The following is a 20,615-nucleotide window of genomic DNA, read 5'->3' as shown; positions in this document are numbered from 1 at the left end:
TCAGACCCGTAACAGGTTGTTGGAAAAGTGCCAGGAGAGTCCAGAGAAGCACAGCCCAGTTATATATCCTGCTAGTTAGCATTGTAGAGAGGAGTCGGCGGCCAAGATAGGTGTACAGCAACAAGTAAGATAGTGTTGTCAAAATCAGCGATTTTGCTGAACAGACAGAAGTTAGTCAGCCTTAGCGCAATTGCATAGTCCAAATTAGGTCATAAGACCATAAACTAAGTTAATTATATCGGCGAGCAGCGGCAGCAAGTCGCGCCAGCGTTCACTCTAAAACCCACATATGTTCTGAAGCAAATCTTATCCCTTAAAAATAAAGTAATATTACCCAAAAAAAAAAAATCTATTAAGCACTTTTTGCTATCAAGTCAGTAATCTATTAATCCAAAGAAAGGAAAAAAAAAAAAAAAAACAATCCCCGGTCCTACACTGTGTTGACGTCAGTCCATCAGACAGAGTTGAACTTTTCTCATGTTGATGTCAGAAGGATTTTTAGCTGCAGATGCTTCCTTTGCTTCAAACAATCCAACTTTCACTAAAGGAATGCTGTCTTTGCCTTTTAGGTAATGAAATGTTTTTCTTATTTAAAAACTGAATTGAATTATTTATTTGGATATTTTAATATATGTCTAATATTATATAAGAAATCTCAGGTGATTGAAAGATCTGCAGAAAGTGCCAATTAAAAATTTTTTTTATTCGATTAATCTTCAGAATAATCATTTACTAAACTAATTATTCTCTGCAGCCTTGAGTAAAATTTGTGTGGCTCTCCTCATTGCTCCCTGTTTATGAACAGGGAGCAAAATGCCGCCATCTCTGCCAGCCTTCCTGGGCAGCATGCAGGGAGAGGACCTGGACGGGGAGGAGGAGGATGAGGAGGAGGAGCTGCAGAGTGCTGATGAAGGAGGAGCAGCAGAGGAGATGGCCACCTGTTCCAGTCAAGACCAAGCCATGATGCAAGACTGTTACAGCAAGATAGTAGAGAAGCTGTCTCTGGCTAACCCGACCATGGTGCTTCAGGTAGGAGAAGCCAAGCTCACGCCGAGAACGTTCTCATTTGTCCTGAATGAAATGAACACACATATGACTCAGGTGTGTTGGGAAGGGAAGCGTCTAAAAGCTCCAGGACTAGAGCTGGGCACCCAGAATGCTGCATTGCTCTCTGTACTGTCATCTACAGATCTCGGGCATCTTTTTTTAAATATATTTCTTGTATTAAAAGGGTTGCATACTTAAGGATTAGTAGAAACAAAATCTATAGCTGTTAGGACTTTTACAACATCCACTGCTGGTAGAGAGGAAAAGTCCCACAACAAAAAAAACAACATGGATCTTCACTAGTCAAGCTTTGATCAGCTGCGTTTCCATTGCAAACGGGAGCAAAACTTTGTCGAAATTCCATTTGTGTCAAAAAACAATTTTTCAATTGCTGTGTTTCCATTAAATAAGAAACTCAGTTTAAATCACAAGTGAATAAGTTTGTATATTAAAAACATTAAAAAGTATGCAACGCCATCGTCCTCTGACCACTTCCTGTCGCCTTCTCCGTGTTTTGTACCACAGTAATCGATCACACGACTTGAAACAGGCGTTTTGCAAAATACACAGATTTTGATACAGCCAAACAACTGTCTTAAAAGTAGAACAAGTTTTTTTTTTTAATTAGCATGTTTCCATTCAGTAAATTTATTTTTGTAATTCCAATTTGTGGAATTTTAAAGGCAATGGAAACACAGCGACTGATGGTTCTCTCACTGCTTCTTCATCTTATAATTTGGTTTTAAAAAATTGCTTCACCAACATTCTTCACACAGTCATTAGAAATCTATATTTAACTTTTATTATTTTCTGGAAAATTATGAAAAACAGAAAACTGAGTCTGGAAAAAATATTTGATTTTCCAATTGTTTTTCTTTCTTCCGGTTTCTAAATAACAGTCTAATAAAAATAAGTGGAATAATTTTCATTTGACTTGTTTTGCCAAATCATATCGGGATTTTCATATTTTAGCCATTAATATTTGGTTGTTAATTTGCTGAAGGAACAAACACTCTTAAAAATCCAGCTCTACAAAGCCTTAAATTTAGGCTACAAATACTCATGGTTCTTAAATCTGTTTTAAAATAATAGTAATAAAAAAACAATAAAAGTACTATTTTAAGAAGTCATATCAAATGTACCAAAGTCTGTAAGAAGAATCTGCATGTTGCCAAGGATACACCATATTTTATGTGACAAGTTCAAGTGGTCTAGAATTTGAATTTAAGATCATCAATGTGACCGATTTTGTATTTATATATATTTTTTTTATCAGATTAGTCATCAGAATAATCGATAGAATTTATTACTAATCGGATGGTTAGCTTCAGTGTCTAGTCTCCTGCTCCTGGCTGCAGCTTTCAGACACATCTGCCTGTGTTCATGAATCCAGATTACTAACATGGGGATGAAGTTCTCGATACCAAAAAAAAAGAAGGAAAAATCATGTAGAAACCTCACAGAAAAATGCAGAGTCTGCATCTTTCCTGACCATTGAGAAGAGTCTGGTGCTCTGGCTCTGTGTCAGCCATGTATGTTTCACACTTGGCTGTGATTGTGTGTGAGCGCAGGTCCAGCAGCTGGTGGGGGAGCTGCGCAGAGTGACCTTACTGTGGGATGAACTGTGGCTGGGCGTGCTGCAGCAGCAACACATGCACGTCCTGAGGAGAATCCAGCAGCTGGAGGACGAGGTCAAGAGGGTGCAGAACAACAACACACTGCGCAGGTAGGAATACTGACATCTCTGTAAAAAATGCCAGGAAGAAAAACATTAAAGTAGTTTTTGTTAAAGGGAATGAAACAGCAAGCCTTGCTTAAAAGGTTCCTGTTGTGTTAGGAGATACTCTATGATGTCACAGGATGATGATGGTGGTGATCATTATTACTAATAGTTTAAGTAATCCTTAAAATGCCTTAAATTTTTTTTTTTTTTAAATAAGTTGGTCTTTGCTATGTTTTTCATTGGCTTTAAATTTTGTCTTGACAGAACTATTTAATATATTCTATTCTATTTATTTTTTTTGTGGGAGTTTTCTGTCATGTAAAAGTTTGAGTTGCGTACTGACATTGAGTTTTGTGAATTGAAGCGGCTGAGGCTACTGCTGCTTAGCTGCTAACTAGCTTGCTAGCTAGCCAGGTTTTTTGCATCTATCATGGGTAAGTGCAGTTTTCTGGCCATTTGTCCTGATGGAGCACATATATCTGCTGCTCACAAACACTCTCCATCTAATCTGACTGAGCTTCTGTGGTTTTGCAAGGAAGATTGGGAAAACATTTCAGTCACTGGACGGTCAAAGCTGGTAGAGACAAACCCTAAAAGATATGCATTTCTAATTTCAGCTAAAGGTGGTTCAACAAAGTATTAATTCAGGGAGGCTGAATACTTTTGTACACCGCACTTTTCAGTTTTTTATTTGTAAAATATGTTTTGAATCGTGTATAATTTCTTTTCTATTTTGCAGTTGTATACCGCTTTCTTTTTGTCTTTCATATTAAATCAAAATGTTTGCGGGATAAAGTGACAAAATATGGAAATGTTTGAGGGTATGAATGCTTTTGCAAGCCACTGTATAAAAGTCTTAAATTCCCTTCATAGCAGTCTTCAAAAAGTTTTAAATTAGAATTGTAGAAGCCTGCAGAAAGCCTGCGTTTGTCCCCCTCCCTGTCCTTCAGCTGTTGCACCATGCCAGCAGGGCTTCTGCAGCCTGGTCTTACGTTCTGCTGCTCTGCAGGGATGAAAAGATCGCCATCATGCGAGAGAAGCACTCTGCTCTGATGCGGCCCGTGGTGTTCGCTCTGGATCACGTGTGCAGCATCACCACCGCTCCAGCAGAGACGCCACATGAAACCTGGTTCCAGACAACCTACGGCGACGCCATCAAGTCTGCCCTGGAGCGCCTGAAAAACCCAGCCAACCCCGCCAACCCGGCCAGCAGCTGGCTTCCCTTCAAACAGGTCAGCACTTTTTTTCTTTTTTTTTTTTCTCATTACACAAACTGCCACTGATTTATTTGGGGATTTTAATTCAGTCAGTTATATGGCACCAGTTCACAACAACTGCTGTCTCAAGGCACTGTGCAAACAATGTTCATTCACACCAGGTATACAGGCAGAATCTGAGTCGGTTACACACATCCCAGATTTAATGTGAAAGCCCAAAGCACAACAACTGTCCAGAAAGGAATAGGATACAAGCTTTTGACATTATAGATGGAGATTATCTGTGAACATTAATTTTCAAAGTCAAGCAAAACTTCTCAGTAGATCTGAGACCTTGGGTCATTCAAGCACATTATTCAGTCCATCCAGGATGCTGAGATGTTTTTGTGATTGTTGCAGACCTGAAATTGCTGATTTTGTGGCACTCAAAAAAAAAAGTTTTACTTTTGCCATAATATGGTCTTAAAGAAAAGTTGAAAAAGACAGGATTTTAACATTTAGTTAACATTTAAAATGCAAATAATATTTTCAACTACCTTCATCAAATGGCACCATCAGTACAAATTAAATTCTGTCCTAAAAAGACGTCAAAGTGCAAAAGAAACACCAAACCAAATCCAGGAGAAAATCTCAACATGGTTTTTGCAACAACAAAAAAAAGGGCAAAGTTACCTGTTGACATCTCACACAACAGGTAACTTTGCGTTACCTGTTGTGTGAGCATGTTGAAAGCTGGACATGCTCTTGAAAGCTGCATGTTCAGCTTTCAAGAGACGAGAAACTGAAAGTGATATTAGAATAGAAGTCAGCTCAGAGGACTGGTCAAATCACTACCACTAATTTTTATTCCAATTATAAAAACTGGAATGACACACAGAGTAGCTATTGAAATTTCTTAATGATTTCACATCAATAGAAATATCAAAATTTTACTGATTTCTACAAATGGTGACGTGTTAAGTACTTCTTTGACCTGCCTTACCTTAATTCGGCTGACATTGTGTCTGAGCAGATAATGATGAGCCTGCAGCAGCGCGCTCAGAAGCGAGCAAGCTACCTTCTCCATCTGGATGAGATCAGCCCCCGCCTGGTCTCCATGACAACCACCGAGATGGCCCTGCCAGGTGAGGCGTCTGCCTCGGACGCCGTCACCATACAGAGCGTGGGCAACACCATCACCATCCTGCCCACGAAGACCAAGCCAAAGAAACTCTTCTTCCTGGGCTCAGATGGCCGCAACTACCCATATCTCTTCAAAGGTAAGAGGTCAGAGGTCATTTGGGGTCAAAATACCACATGTAAATGCACTTCTGAAACAAAGGGATGCTTGTAGCAGTTTGGTTTTGTCAGCACTCATTTGCAATTAACCGCAATTTTTCTAGTTACTAATAAACTCCAGAAACATGTTTCTAGCTAAATATGACTCTTTTTGAATAATCGGCTAAATCAGCAGTGATTCTCATTGGCTTCAGGCCTGGAGGATTTGCACCTGGATGAGCGCATCATGCAGTTCCTGTCCATCGTCAACACCATGTTCACCAAGATCAACCAGCAGGAGCAACCTCGTTTTCACGCTCGCCACTACTCCGTCACGCCCTTGGGAACCCGGTCCGGACTGATCCAGTGGGTGGATGGTGCCACTCCGCTTTTTGGACTTTATAAGCGCTGGCAGCAGAGGGAGGCCGTGCTGCAGGCTCAGAAGGTTTGTTACCACAGTCTAAAACTATGCATGTATCGAAAAAAAACGGGAAAAGTACAAGGCTCATCTTTAGGTCTCCTGTCCTGAACTAGTCATTCTTTTGAGATGAATTAAATTAAACTGTACTGAAATCAGAGGGGCTGTGATCTAAATGAACGTTGTGTGCTCCAAGGCCCAGGACTCGTTCCCACAGCCGCAGCCCGTCCCCCCGGTGCCCCGCCCCAGCGAGCTGTACTACAGCCGCATCGGGCCGGCTCTGAAGGCCGTGGGCCAGAGTCTGGACGTGAGCCGTCGAGACTGGCCCCTCAGCGTGATGAAGGATGTGCTGAAGGAGCTGATGGAAGCTACGCCCTCCAACTTGCTGGCTAAGGAGCTGTGGTGTTCCTGCACCACGCCCAGCGAGTGGTGGAGGGTCACTCAGGTACCCTGCTGGCATTTTCCTGCGTTCTCCTGGAGTTTGTTTTTAAATTTTTCAAAATTGATGTGCAACGTTTTATTATCTGTTTTTGCACTTTAAAAAAAGCTTTTTCATACGGCAAGCCTGAGACAGTGATGTCTGTATCATTTCATTGGCAAGGCAAGGCAAGGCAAGTTTATTTATATAGCACTTTAAAACAGTACCACTGACCAAAGTGCTGTACAATCACAAGATTAAACAAATAAAAATCAAAATTAAAACACATAAAAACCAACAATGCAGTGACGTAAAACACTCTATATAATACATAAACATACCCAGATAAATACAGAAAAGCAGCATCTCAAACTGAATCAAAGGCCAACCGAAAAACATTGCTTGGAATGTTTTCTGAATTCTTTTTCATATATTTCTTTTTCTGGCTTAAGTAGCTACTACTTAATCAGAATAATCAATAGATTGCTCGATTACTAAAATAATCTGATGGAGAGTTTTTCCAGTGTGTTTTGTAAAGCTCTGAGGATTGTAGCCATTAATCAGCAGTGAGTTGATGCTTATTCTCTTGTCTCCAGTCGTACGCCAGGTCCACTGCTGTCATGTCCATGGTGGGATACATCATCGGCCTCGGAGATCGCCACCTGGACAACGTGCTGATCGACATGACCACTGGAGAGGTGGTGCACATCGACTACAACGTGTGCTTTGAAAAAGGTCCGTTTGATCTGATTAGAGACGCACTAATCCAATATTAATATCTGTATCACTCCCATTATTGAAAACAATTCTAGACACCCAATCCATAATGTAATTTTATGCTTTGTGCTCTGAGCGACGTCATGCTTTATTATTTATTTTACATTATATTTAGAATTTGTAAATGTGGTTTCTGAATCATTTGAAGGAAGATTTGTTGCAGTTTATTTTACACGTTTGACCAAAAAAGTCAGCCTATTGTTTTTGTCAGTTTCTTTATTAGTTATTTTTATTAGGTTTGTTAGATAAGTACAGATGCACATTAACATAGACAAACTGAATAAACCAGCAGTCCCATACTTGCATCACAGCGCTTACATTACAAGCTAAATAGCAGCACTTATCCCTAGTGTAAACTGTGTATCTAAAAACTATTAGAAAGTGAAATGATAAATAATTTTAAATTGATTGTTCTACTCCTAATTGCACTGACTGAACAAATGAAAGTTGTTTTTACATGTTTGATCAAGATTCTATAAGCTGTTGGCATGTTTAAGTGAGCACTACTAGTGCAGAGTTATCAGATACATTTGTAATTCATTACATTTGGTCTGTGTTTAAAAAAAAAACGAAGAAATGTCTTAAGTCAGTTCAGATGTTTTTCTGTGTCGGATCGGTTCGGATTGGATCAGACACTAAACCTCACATATCCGTATAAGAAGTGAAAAAAGTGGATCGGTGCATCCCTAGATCGAACATCGGGGAGTGGATTCAGTTAATCTGAGCATTATTTTACTGGAAGTGGAAGACCCTGGTACCAGTAGGGGCCAGTCGATTGAATCGTTTGTTTTATCTGTTACCAGGGAAAAGTCTGCGGGTACCAGAGAAGGTTCCCTTCAGGATGACCCACAACATTGAGAGTGCTCTGGGAGCGACGGGGGTGGAGGGCATCTTCAGGCTGTCCTGTGAACAGGTTAAAGCACCGTTACTTCTCCACCACCCTTAAGCCAATCCCGATGAAGCACTGAGGTCCCGTGTAATTTCAGGTGGTGCAGATAATGCGTCGGGGCAGAGAGACCCTCCTCACCTTGTTGGAAGCCTTCGTCTATGATCCTCTGGTGGACTGGACCGCTGGAGGGGAGGTGGGCTTTGCCGGGGCGGTGTATGGAGGTGGCGGCCAGCAGGCCGACAGCAAGAAGAGCAAGAGGGAGATGGAGAGAGATATCACTCGCTCTCTGTTCTCCTCCAGGGTGGCTGAGATCAAGGTGAGCAAACCGGCAACCAATCTCTGGAAATAAGATTTTAATCTACAAACACATGACAGAATATAAGATACGAGAGACTACTGTGTTTAAGGTCCTGTGTGAACTGTCTCCAGGTGAACTGGTTTAAGAATCGAGACGAAATGCTGGCTGTTTTGCCTCAAGTGGAGGAAGCTGTGGACGAGTACTTGGTCCTGCAGGACCTGCTGTGTCGAGGGGAAAAACTGCAGGCCAAACTGCAAGAGGAGATGGACTTCCTGGACGGGGCAGAGAACCACCCGGACCATGTGATCCTCACCCTGGAGCAAAGGTCTGAGACACAACAACAGGATTACTAGGTCCTCATGTGAACAGACTGCAGCTGCTGGGATTCACCACAGCTACCCAAGAATAGATGAAATCCATGAAAACTTCAGATTCTCTTTAAAAGTGCTTCCAACTCCATGTTTTAATAGTTCAAACAACAAATTTAGCTCAATATGCATTAATGCAGTAGAAACCATCTCAGCACTACCAGGGCTGAAAGTAGTTTCTGGCAGGTACTGTGATGAAAAGTGGCTCATTGTGCGAACCAAAATAAATAAAACCTGTATGGATAATGCAGAAAATATATTTTTTGTGGAAAATATATATTTTTTCCACACACACAAAAAAAAAAATATATATATATATATATATATATATATATATATATATATATATTATTTTTTACAAAAAAATATATTTTTTTGTGACATAGAGGGTGGAAAGTAATTAGTTACATTTATTTGTATTGCGGTAATTACAATTTGTCTATTTTGTACCTTAAGTTGTTTAAAAAACCGGAACTCTTACTTGAGTTTGTTTTGAGTGAAGTTACTTAGTTACATTTGAAATCATATCCATTAATGAATAAAAAGTAAACGTAAGGTATCACCAGAAAAAATGGCACTGATCTTTCAGCTGGGTTTGTATTAAGATCTCATGGTGTTGCATCAGTTGGAAGACAGAGGAGTTAGGAAAACCCAGAAGTTAACTTGAACCCAGTTCAAGTTAACTTCCCAGTTCAAGTTAACTTCTGAGAAAAAGAAATCCCCTTGATGAATTTAATGCATCAGTTTAAGTGTAAGTGTAAGCAACACTTATACTTACATTGTCAATTTTAATAATATTTTAACAACAAATGGAAATGTCGTATTTGATCAGGCGTAATCTTTTAGCGTTATGCAGTACTGGACCACTTACTTTAACCCCTGGCGCTATTACAGAAGTTAACAGCTGCAGTCGGTCTTATGTCCATTTTCAAATCCAATTCAGAAATACTTTATTGTTCCTCAAGGGAAATTAAATCTTGTAACTCATTTAATTAAAGAGTTGTTGTAGATGGTGATGGATGTGGGCAGGAAAGATCTCTTGTAGCAGTTTGTATTCCAACAAAATCTCCACTTATAAACACTTCCGTGTATGAGTGATAGATTTCAAAGACTTTGTTAAATTGTGAATGCAGACAGTGAGGGCACGAGAAAAAAGAGAATCAGAGTGGAACTCATGCCAGAACACACCGTGCTCGTTCATTAAATTCAAGCACCACAAATTATTATTTGTTCACATAGACATATGTGCTTACTGTGTGTTATCTTTGTTTTTTGCCTGGGAGCTGCTGGTAATTTCAATTTCCTGAGGGAGTCTTCCCAAGGGATCAATAAAGTCTAAGTCTAAGTCTTCCATCATTCTCACAAAGAATACCGGATGGAAGCACAAATATAACTCCATAGTTATCAACAGCACCATAAAGAGGGACCAGACTGGAAGTGGAGGTTATACATCCACACCCTCCATGAGTGTTGGTGATGTAACTACAGTCACTCTGCCGTGGGGATTTGGTTTGTTTTTGTTTAGGTCACACCAGTGTAGGTAAACGGTGCTGCAGATTGATTGTGTGTGTTGTGCGTAACAATGAGCGGAAGCTGTAACAGAGCTGTGTGTTGCGTGCAGGTACTCTGAACACACTCAGCTGCAGTCCCAGCAGAGAACGGTGCAGGAGGCTATCCAGGCCAAGCTAGCTGACCTGGAGCAGTGGATCTCTCAGTACCATGCAGCGTTCTCCAGCCTGGAGGCCACACAGCTGGCCAGCCTGCTGCAGGACATCAGCACTCCCATCGACCTGGGTAAGCCACAGGCAGAAACCAAAGGAGGAGATTTCATTTTTATATTGGTTGGGTTTATTACTCTGGGTTTATGTTTATCATTTAACAAACAGTAGATATAATATTGCATAAGTCTATATTTAGTAGGTGAACATAGGGCTGGGAGATGTGGCCTAAAAATAAAATCTAAAATCTTTTATACCAAATTTGAATTTTGACTTTAATAAAAAAAAAAATTTGATGGTTTTTTCTTATAAACGTTACAAATGACTTATTTCAGTCATTCTTTCTGTGAGTTGACTTGAATTCAAACTCAAAATGAATAGAAATTATTAAACAAATAGTGATAGTTTTTGGGTCTGCTGTCATCACTCTCAACTATGCAGACACAAGCAGAGCATTGGTAAGAAAAAAATCCCGATTTTCCACAAATAAAATGTTCAGAAACTGAAAATTCAAGTAATCAATTAAATAGATTTATGGCCCAGCTCCTCCTCTTAACATAGAACTGAGAAAAGGTGAGGGCCAGGAAAATGACCTCAGCCTATGGGTGAAAATGGTGAAATTGTTCACTTATATTCAATATACTTATTGAACATAGAAGATGTGTATGTGTGTGGATACACACATACATACACATCCTTTTGCTTCTATCCAACTGAGGACTTTGCATTGACTTGCATTCTTTTTAGCAATTACCTAACCCAGACATTTCTATAACCCAGGGGTGGGCAACTCCAGGCCTCGAGGGCCGGTCTCCTGCAACTTTTAGATGCATCTCTACTTCAACACACCTGAGTCAAATAATGAGGTCATTAGCAGGACTCTGGAGAACTTGACTGCACTTAGGAGGTGATTCAGCTATTGGATTCAAGTGTGTTGGACCAGGGAGACATCTAAGAGTTGCAGGACACCGGCCCTCGAGGACCAGGATTGCCCACCCCTGCTATAACCGCTAACTAACTAACTAACCCCTAACTTTAACAATAACTTTATTCACACCATACCTCTAAATAGTACTGGGTTATATGGCTTAGAAATATTTTTTTAACACCATTTTAGTCTGTTTCTTTTAATTAACATTTTTTTCCCTAAAAAAATACAAATAACAGAAATTATGTCACCTTCAGAATCAGAAAATTTTATAAAATCGCATTATAGCCCCGCCCTGGGTCAGCAGCTACCAAGTATCTCCTGTAATCTCTATTACAGAATGTGACCAGAATGCGGCTCTTACTTTGGCTATGCAGTAAATCTGTGATGTCTAACACCTCCAGGTCCTCCCAGCTACGTTCCAGCCACTGCCTTTCTGCAGAACGCGGGCCAGGCCCCCCTGATCAGCCAGTGTGAGAGCCTAGAGGCCGAGCTCAGCTCCCAGCTGCAGCAGCGTCGGGCTGCCCTGCGCAGTTGCCTGGAACAGCTGCACAGCTACGCCACGGTCGCTCTGCTGTACCCACGAGCCACCCTGCTGTTCCACAGAGTCCACCAGTGGAAGGCCTGGCTAGAGGAGCTGCTGAGGGACATGACAGTGGAGCACTGTCAGCACATCTACAGGCAGTAAGGCTCACTGGATGCTGCACCTCTTGTTATCAAAACTAAAGTGAAAAACACTTTTTCTGTCTGAGAAATAATTAGAGGCTGTAAAAATTAAAGGCTAGTGATCAAAATTGCGGTTGAAAGTGTTTATTTATAATCTTTGTTGCTTTAGTCAGGCACTGCAGGATGTTTTTTGTATTTTTGTAATTCAGCCGAGTTGCAGTGATTGGTCAAAAATAAAGAAAACATTGGTGATTGATCAGATTTTCAGAAAAATCACAATGTTTGATGAGAATATGAAGTCCACCCAAACTCTATAAGAACTTCTGAGATCCTCCTCTGTCTTTCATCAGGTATGAAGTCCTGTTTGCCCCTCAGCCCTCCCCAGCCTCCTGCCAGTTTCTGTCCAACGTGGAGCTTACTCTGCAGCACCAGGTGGCTGAGACCAACGAGCGGATGATGCACCAAGCGGAGCGGCTGAAGGCCGAGGGAACCACGGTGGCAGCATGCGAGGAACAGCTGCAGGAGATCGAGAACTGCATCGGCGTGTTCCTGCGGGAGAACGGAGAGCCGGGATCCCTGAGCTTGGCCGCAGTCATCACCTCCGCCCTCTGTGCACTCTGCAGGTGGGAGTCTTAAAATCCGCTGAAATGTCCCACTGATGGCTTTAAACAGTGCAGCAGAGGGAATAATGGGAACAACTAGACATGGACCGGATAGCGTTTTCATGGTAAACACCGATATGCAGAAGCTGCATGTGTAGCTGCAGTATCACGACCCCTCCTCCAGACAACACATCACTATTTGATAAAGTCAAGGTAAAATTTATGAACAAGCTGCCTTTAGTATCTGGCATTAGTGAAACAGATTCCACTGTGTTACTGTGGAATATTGTGCTGGTAACAACTTGTCTGCATGAGTTTTTTTTTTTTGGTTTGTTTTGTTTTTTTAGTTGTTGGATTGTGTATTTAACTACTTTAAAGTAATTCTAAGTACTTTTAAGGCAAAAGTACAAAGTAGTATTTTGTACACATGTTCATACTTGTGATTTCTTTAATTTCTGTGTTCATACAATTTATATGTATAATCTGCTGACTCAGAACCTGAAACACAATAAAAACTTCTAATATGAAATAATTACATCAATCATCCATTATCTTACACATTTATCCCCAGTAGGGGGGGCCCTAACTCTAGCCCCTAAAGATTATGGTGTTAGGCTAATTTGAAATTCCAGTGAAATTCACATGTCTGTCCTAACAATTCCTTTAGAATAGCAGTGACTCTGGCAGCAACAGGTCAAAGGTCAAAGGATGAAGATCAACCCACAATTCAAATGGCCAATCTATTCACATCAAAGTATGCTAAACAAAATGCAAATTAAGACATTTTAGAGCAGAAGTCTTAATACTGTCAAGCCGTAATATTTTTACCTGAGGTAAATCATGCAGACATAATTTCCATATCCAGCACTAACAGAAGCTTTGTGTGTGGTCGGTTGCAGGCGTAACCTGGTGATGGAGGGAGCAGCAGCCAGCGCCGGAGAGCAGCTGGTGGACCTGACCTCCCGGGACGGAGCGTGGTTCCTGGAGGAGCTGTGCAGCATGCTGGGTAATGTGTGTGGTCTGGCTACGCTGCTGCAGCGCTGCCCTCTGCTGCCCCACGACCTGGAGCTCCCCGCGCCGTCGCTCACCACCCAGGCTGTTTACCTGGCCAACGCCGTTTACACCTGCCTCCAGGTAGGAAACCCTCACTCTGACATGAAACCTGCTGCGGTGGAGAGACTCTGAAGTTCATGAGACTCACTGTGGACTGCAGGAACTGAACACCAACTTCAGGCAGATCATCTTCCCTGAGGCACTGCGCTGCATGATGAAAGGAGAGCCCACCCTGGAGGCCATGCTGGCCGAGCTGGAGCAGCTGGTGGAGCAGAGCTCAGACGGCCTGAGCCTGCAGGGATTGGCCGAGAGTCTGCAGGCCACCACAGGTCTGGACCACGACAGCCACAGCCACTTCCTGCACATCACCAGGTGACTGCAGCTGTCCTCAGCTTCTTCTGTCCTGCTGCATTAATCACTGATTTCTCCTCAGCTTTTAAAGGAGGAGAAATGCAAAATCACTAAATCTCACCAGTTATTTTTGTTTAGGTTCTAGTGCAAATATCTCAGTACACTTGAAATAAGACAAAACTGACTTATAAGTTAATTTTCAGCTGAGATACATGAGCTTGTTTTAAGTTAATTCCTTACCTAGACAGTTTTCTGAAAAAAATGACTTTTTTGAACTCCATATAATGTTATTCCTTCACCAAAAACATACCTGGAGTGGTGATTTGACTCTTTCTTGCATCTTTGAGAAATACTTGAATCTCCATGGTAACCATTCAGCTCTGCAAAACACCTGGGTGGACCTACCTTTGCCTTCAAGGTGCAATTCCTTCTTAGTGCTGCAGTTTCCAAGTTTCCGCCTCACAGAGTAGCCCTCCCAGTACTCCCACTCAGCTCCTTCAGACTAGCCAGCAGCAATTAGCAAACATCTGGTGGAACTGAGCATCTGCTGAGCTCATTATAGGAGCTACTTCTGAGTGCAGCCATGTTAGAAATGTTGTTAAAGGGTTAATAGAGGAGCCGTGTTGTGACGTCTTCCTGAAAGTGGAGTTTCAGAAAGAGCATTTGTAGTTAGCAGAGTTGCTTGGTTATGTTATAAATGGCACTTTGTGCCTGGAAAATGGAAAACGCCTAATACTGCCCCAATGCAAGTACTAGTTGCATTGGCAGATTGTTTCACTTTATAATAGACATTTTTCCCTTGTTATAAGTGAACTAATCTGCTAATGGAATTAGTGCTTTTTCATCAATATTAAGGAATTACTAACTAAACAAGCTCCTGTGTTTTGCTGAAAAGTTACTTGCAAGTTAGTTTAGTCTTGTTTCAAGTTCACTAAGATACTTGCACTAGAAACTAGACCAAAATTCTTGGTAAGCTTTAGTGTTTTTTGCAGCGAAGTGGAATGTGTGTGAAACTCTTATTTGTTTTCAGAATGCTGCGTGCCCAGTACTCTGAGCTGATCCAGCCTCACAGCATGGACGGACAGGGCCAAGAGACGCCCAAGATGTCAGCGGGTCAAATGTTGCTGGTTGCCTTCGACGGCATGTTCACCCAGCTGGAGGCCGCTTTTGGACAACTCACAGAGAAGGTAGCAAACGGCTTTTCCTCTCAGGCCGGTCACATGAACATGGTTCATGAATGAAATCCACCACTCTGGGTCTATGCTTGGTTAAAATGCATCCTAAATTCAGTCCTAAAGCTTCTTGCCTCTTTTTAAAATCTTTATCCTTTGAGTCATAAGTTTCAAATATCTGCCTTCATATTTTTGCTTATTTTAATTATGCAAAATTCTTTAAATGTCCTGTGAGTAAATGTATATTTGCTCATTTATCCATAACAATGATAACAACTGAACTTTCAATATCTAGCAGTTATTTTTGCAATTTACTGTCTGTTAAGAGTACCCCTCAGATTCAGATAGACAGGTTAATACTTTCAGGTGGAGGTCTGGACTTTGACTGGGCCAATTTATTGTTAGAGTGCATTCAACTAGTCCTGTTCAGACCTTTTTATTGGAACTCTGGTTCATTTGCCTACAAAGTCTGGTTGGTTTGGGGAGTTGTGAATGTATAATTGAACTCTGGTCTTCATAAAACCCTATTTGTTGACCCAGTTGAAGTGAACTCTGGTGCGGTTCAGCGTTTCCATTTTGACTCCATGTCAGTGAGGAATCTGGTTTTGTGCTTTCTTGTTATGCTTAAGCTAGACTTTAACTTTCTGCTTCTTTATTAAATCGAGTCAGTCAGTATTAAAAACTGTTGCAAAAAGGATGAGGTAAAGTCACAGTGCTTGCCTCCTGTACTAATACTTTAACACCTAGGTATTTTTTCTTTCTGATTTTCAGTCAATTAAGTAAAGCTAATGTTTTCTCATGGAAACTAACGTTATGTTTTTGGGGTTTTTTCTCCTCATCCCCAGCTGAGCTCCTTGGAGGTGCCTCCATCCTGGAGGAAGGTGGATGTTCTGAGGGAGTCCCGGGCAACACAGCTCAACTTCTTTGACAGCCTGAGTCAGCGGCAGCTCATGGAGGAAGTGTTTTTCCTCAAGAGGCTGCAGACCATCAGGGACTTCTTCCTCCTCTGCTCCACCTTCGCTCAGACTCTGTCCGGTGAGCGCTCCTCCCTGCACCGTCGACAACAAACTTCCAGCATGTTAGGACAACGTGTCCAAACAACTTTACATTCATTACCCCAGCAGTCTGCAGTGAACTACTCCTGTAGTAGTTCACTGCAGAACTACTACTCCTGTAGAACTGCAGAACTACTGCATATTACTGGTATAATAAAGGAGGCCTGATGCCCTTGACTGTTTGAATCTATTGTTTTTTGGGGGTTTTTAGGTACCTGCCCTCCAGCTGAAGACCTGATCCCTACAAATGGACCTGTTGGTTTGGGGAAGCCTCTGTACCGCCGGCCCAGTGGCACTGGGTCGGGTGTAGCACTGCTCACCGAGGAACAGATGACCCGCCCCATCAAGGCCTTCACGGCCGAGTTTGTTCGCCAGATGCTGATGGGTCTGCCCAGCCAGGCCATTGGTCTGGCCCTCTGCAGTACTCTGTCTGCCCTGGGCCTGGATGTGGTGGCCCAGGTGGAGGCCAAGGACTTTGGTGCAGAGATCAAGGTATGATATTCAGTTATCTGTGACGTAGCAGCGGTTTTAGCTACACCTGTTCATTCCTGTTGAGTCTTTGGTGGCCATTTCTTACTAAAATAGTCATGAGTTACTGGAATGAATTGATATTTATTACACACTGATATGTGGCTACATAGGAGCTGAATAATTGGGTAACACTATGTGTGTGTGGTGCTTGTGCAGGTTTCTCTGGATGAGCTGTGTAAGAAGGCCGTGGAGCAGAGCCTGGCGTCGGGCCGGGTCTCCCAGCTGCTGCTCAACAGGTCCACGGTTCTGGCTTCCTCCTACGACACGGCCTGGAAGAAGGTGGACCTGCTCAGGAGGCTGGACATTAACCTGGATGCTGCAAAGGCCAGCCTGCAACGGAGCCAGCTGCATATCGCAATGTTTCAGGTACAAACTGAATCTGATTCTGCTGCTCTGCTCTGGTTCTCAATATTTAGCTTCACTGACACTGGAAACATAAAGAGTCTTATTACTGGAAGGACCCCTGATGCTGCTTTCATCTGAGTCTTCTTCTTCCTGTTCATTTTCTTTAACAAGGCCTAATTATTGAACAAGTTTTGAGAGCAGACCCTCAAAATATCATGTAATACATGGGACAGAAAAGGAGAAGAAAAACACAAACACAAAAGATTATCAGTAGTTATACAATAAGAAAATGTCAACACTTCATTCAGAGTCAAAATGCATTATTAGCTGTTCTACATGGGAAATTAAAGGCCCCTCTGTCAACCTTGACCAATGACCCATTCGGTGTATATTTCTTTTTTTTTTATTTAAAGAACCTTAACCTCTCAAAGTCATCTTCTTCCTACTAGATCCTCGTATCCACCGTGTGTCTGGGTGTTGTTTCTCTCTGTTGTCATGTTTGTTGAAATCCAGCCATTTATCATGAATAAATCCGCTGATTCAAAGCTTCTTTTAACCAGCACCCAGCTGCTTGAAATAATCCTGGCTGCTCATTTTTGCCATACTGTGTCAACACTGAGGCCTGGAACTAGATGATTAACGTTGTTAGTTCTGGCCTCCCCTAATATTTCTCTCTGTGTGTGTGTGTCCTCTAGTGGCAGCATGAGGATGTTCTTGGTCCCAACAATCAGCCACTGGGTGTCAGTATTGCTCCTCGACCTGTGATCCTCAGTAACATGAAGAAGAAGCTGTACAAGCTGAGTCAGGATGAAGGAGCCATTGTTGCCATTCAGGTAAGTGTCTGGAGAGATCAGAGCTACATCAGGTGTCTCACAGAGAACGATGCGCATATAGCGCCTTGATTAGAAACCAGTAATAACTACGGTTCCAGCTACAGATACAGTGAAGGTATAAATAGTTTGCTAAAATCCAAAGTTGTTTTTTGGCTAAATAAGAAAAGTCAATCTAAAAACAGTTTGTCTATGCCCAGACTCAATACTTTGTCTGGGCTCCAGTGTCAAATTCTACACTGAGGCCCAACAAAACCAGCACTATAGTTCTTCCACAGTCTGTATTTATGTGTATGTCATTGAACACTTTGATGAGGCTGGATTCAGTACTGCGGTAACCATGGAAACCAGATTGAAAACAGATTGAAAGCCATCAAAGTGGTTGGTTATTGTTTGGAATTTATTTCAGTGTTGAAACGCAATTTTTTTCAATACGTTTATCAAACCACAATGAAAACATTCCTAACCCTTTATGGTCCACAAAATGCCACAACTTATAACATTTTACAATCAAAACAGGCTACAGTTACATTGACCCATCTTGAGGTCAATTAAACTGATAAAAAACATATAAAATATAAAACTATAAAACAAGGAAAACTAATTCTCTATACGTCAATAAAAAGTACAAACTTTGAGTACCTATAAAAACCTCCTGCTAGAGCTTTGAAAAAGATTTCTAGAGTCAGTGAGTCAGTCATTCCCAAGGCAGCATAGGCTGTTCATTCACATATGACATAGTCATGAATCAAACACTAAAGCTGGATTTATAATGAACAATAATACGTGGCTAGCTAACTGAACAAAAGCCTTGCTAACAAAATAAAAACAATTTCCTACCTCCTCTTATTCAGCCCAACAAATATATCACCTTTATCCTCTGATCGGTTCTCTTCCTCCAAGCCCGTCAGCTGCTACCAGGCCACAAGGAGTGGCCTGGTAGCAGCCACAAGGAGTGGCTGGAGTGGCTGCTACCATATGAATTATTAGGTCATATTCACTGGGCCACAGTGTGGCCCAGTGAATATGACCTAATAATTCTAATGTGCTGTGCACTGACTCATGTTTTCAGGACAAACTGGCCTCTCTAGAGGGCAGCATTGAACAGCGATTGAAGTGGGCTGGTGGTGCGAACCCAGCCTTGGCTCCCGTCCTGCAGGACTTTGAGATGACAATCAGAGACAGACGAGCCACGGTGGCTAGAGACAACCAGCGCACCAGCCAGGTAACACTGCCTTGTTCACCTCTGTCAAGTCTAATGTTTTCACTCACTAACATTCAGATGTCAGATGGGAACTTTCACAAAGTTCAGAGTAAACAAACATGGCTGACAGGGAGGAATCGACGCCAATAGTTTGTTAGAGAGAAACGATACAAAGACTTCTCCAACATCCAGCAGGCTTTCTGGTGCATCATGGGAGTTGTCTTGTTTTGTCTGCTTTCTTATTGACTACATGTCACATTCAACAGGCTCGTTCTTGTTTGTCCTTGGAGAGGACACCTCTCATGTTGGGTCAAGATGACCCAACATGTTGAATATCCTCCTTGAATATGTCCTCTAAGTGGACCAAATGAGCTAGCAGAGTCCAGACAAAGAGGATTGAGCATGGAGATGGGGTAGAGGCTGGGGAGGAGATGCTCTCTGAGGCGAGGAGACTTTCTCCAAGATAAACTGGGATGGCCCAGTTCTAGAGTCTGATTTGTCTGGAGTGTTCAGCAGTCACTGCTAGCCAACCGTTCCCCTTACAACTAGTATGACTCAGCTGTGACCTCAGCTTCTGCGACAGTACCTTAGTAGACAACAAGTGAATCAGAATGCTAACTTTATGACTTCTGTCTTTAAGGTGACCTTCTTGTGCTCCACCATCCTGAACTTTGAAGGGCTGCGGACCCGATCCCCAGAGGCGCTCAGTATGGACGCTGCGCTGTTTGAGCTGCTCAAGCGCTGCCAGCAAACCTGCTCATACGCTTCCCAGTTCAGCAGCACCGTTTCCCCACTGGAGCTGCAGCTTCTTCACAGACTGGTGGGTTTTTCCTCTCAGCTAAATTAAAGCTCGTTTAATGTCCTTTAATTTAGCTTCAGGATTTTTTTTTTCCAGCTCCTACTGCAACGTCAAACTCAAAACCCAATTTCTCAGTCTGTTAAGATCTCTCCACGTTTCCACAGGGTCCCGTGATAGACCTGCCCATCGGAAGTCCTGATTGGCTAAACTGTGCTCAGAGGCAGCTGGAGGAGGAGCTAAGCATGGAGCGCAGGAGTCAGGAGGAGCGAGAGCAGCAGCTGGAGGCGTGTGGAGAGACGCTGCAGCTGCTGGTTGATTCCATTAAGACCATTCTGTCCAATCACAACCGGCAGCTGGCCGATGTCAAGCACCTACTGAGAGCCATGGCCAAGGTACAGCCAACACACAGCAGGCTGATCCGGGCCACTGTGGGGAAAATAGTGTTTGACTTTTGACATCACTTGCTGTCTTAAACTTTATGATATTTTGCAGCAGTAAAAAAAGGCAGATGTACAAGGAAGGATGTTGAAGGAATCGAGATACAAAAATAATAGAAATTAAGTTTTTGGGTGTCCTCATTGATGAACACTTGTCACTGTAATCTTATATAAACCATATTAGCGTTATAATATCCAAAACTATTGCTTTTTTAAATAAGGTAATTAATAAGGAATTATTAGACAAAAATTTTTTTTATATTTTGTATAGTTTACCGATTGTGCCATATCTGACATATTGTATGGAAGTGTGAGGTGGTGCATGTAAAGCATATATACATTAGATTTCTCCTTTACAGAAGAAAGCTGTTAGTCACAGAGACCCAATACGTATTGAAACTCCACGAAGTTTAACTTAAGTACAATACTTTAAAATTTATGTCCAAAGTGCATAAACATTTTTTACTAAACAATATTCAGAAGAGATTTGTAAAAAAACAAAAAAACAAATG

General features: G+C 41.9%; 1 protein-coding gene across 2 annotated transcripts in view; it reads left to right on the top strand.

The window, feature by feature from the left end:
- smg1 (SMG1 nonsense mediated mRNA decay associated PI3K related kinase) overlaps positions 1-20,615 on the top strand; it is a 54,462-nt gene that overhangs the window by 29,989 nt on the left and 3,858 nt on the right. For both annotated transcript variants that reach the window (XM_032588093.1, XM_032588092.1), the window contains 23 exons: positions 806-1,029; positions 2,619-2,773; positions 3,780-4,002; positions 5,000-5,246; positions 5,460-5,689; positions 5,859-6,107; positions 6,677-6,815; positions 7,661-7,770; positions 7,844-8,062; positions 8,176-8,369; positions 10,034-10,206; positions 11,463-11,742; positions 12,075-12,347; positions 13,226-13,460; positions 13,540-13,751; positions 14,761-14,917; positions 15,748-15,937; positions 16,169-16,449; positions 16,645-16,854; positions 17,529-17,666; positions 18,736-18,888; positions 19,508-19,687; positions 19,831-20,058. In XM_032588093.1, coding sequence (XP_032443984.1) covers positions 806-1,029; positions 2,619-2,773; positions 3,780-4,002; positions 5,000-5,246; positions 5,460-5,689; positions 5,859-6,107; positions 6,677-6,815; positions 7,661-7,770; positions 7,844-8,062; positions 8,176-8,369; positions 10,034-10,206; positions 11,463-11,742; positions 12,075-12,347; positions 13,226-13,460; positions 13,540-13,751; positions 14,761-14,917; positions 15,748-15,937; positions 16,169-16,449; positions 16,645-16,854; positions 17,529-17,666; positions 18,736-18,888; positions 19,508-19,687; positions 19,831-20,058 — 4,700 coding nt within the window. The remainder of the gene's footprint in view (positions 1-805; positions 1,030-2,618; positions 2,774-3,779; positions 4,003-4,999; positions 5,247-5,459; positions 5,690-5,858; positions 6,108-6,676; positions 6,816-7,660; positions 7,771-7,843; positions 8,063-8,175; positions 8,370-10,033; positions 10,207-11,462; positions 11,743-12,074; positions 12,348-13,225; positions 13,461-13,539; positions 13,752-14,760; positions 14,918-15,747; positions 15,938-16,168; positions 16,450-16,644; positions 16,855-17,528; positions 17,667-18,735; positions 18,889-19,507; positions 19,688-19,830; positions 20,059-20,615) is intronic.

The sequence above is a fragment of the Xiphophorus hellerii genome, chromosome 16 (genome assembly GCF_003331165.1).
Source record: "Xiphophorus hellerii strain 12219 chromosome 16, Xiphophorus_hellerii-4.1, whole genome shotgun sequence".
Lineage (NCBI taxonomy): Eukaryota > Metazoa > Chordata > Actinopteri > Cyprinodontiformes > Poeciliidae > Xiphophorus > Xiphophorus hellerii.
This window is presented reverse-complemented; position numbering and strand designations above follow the sequence as displayed.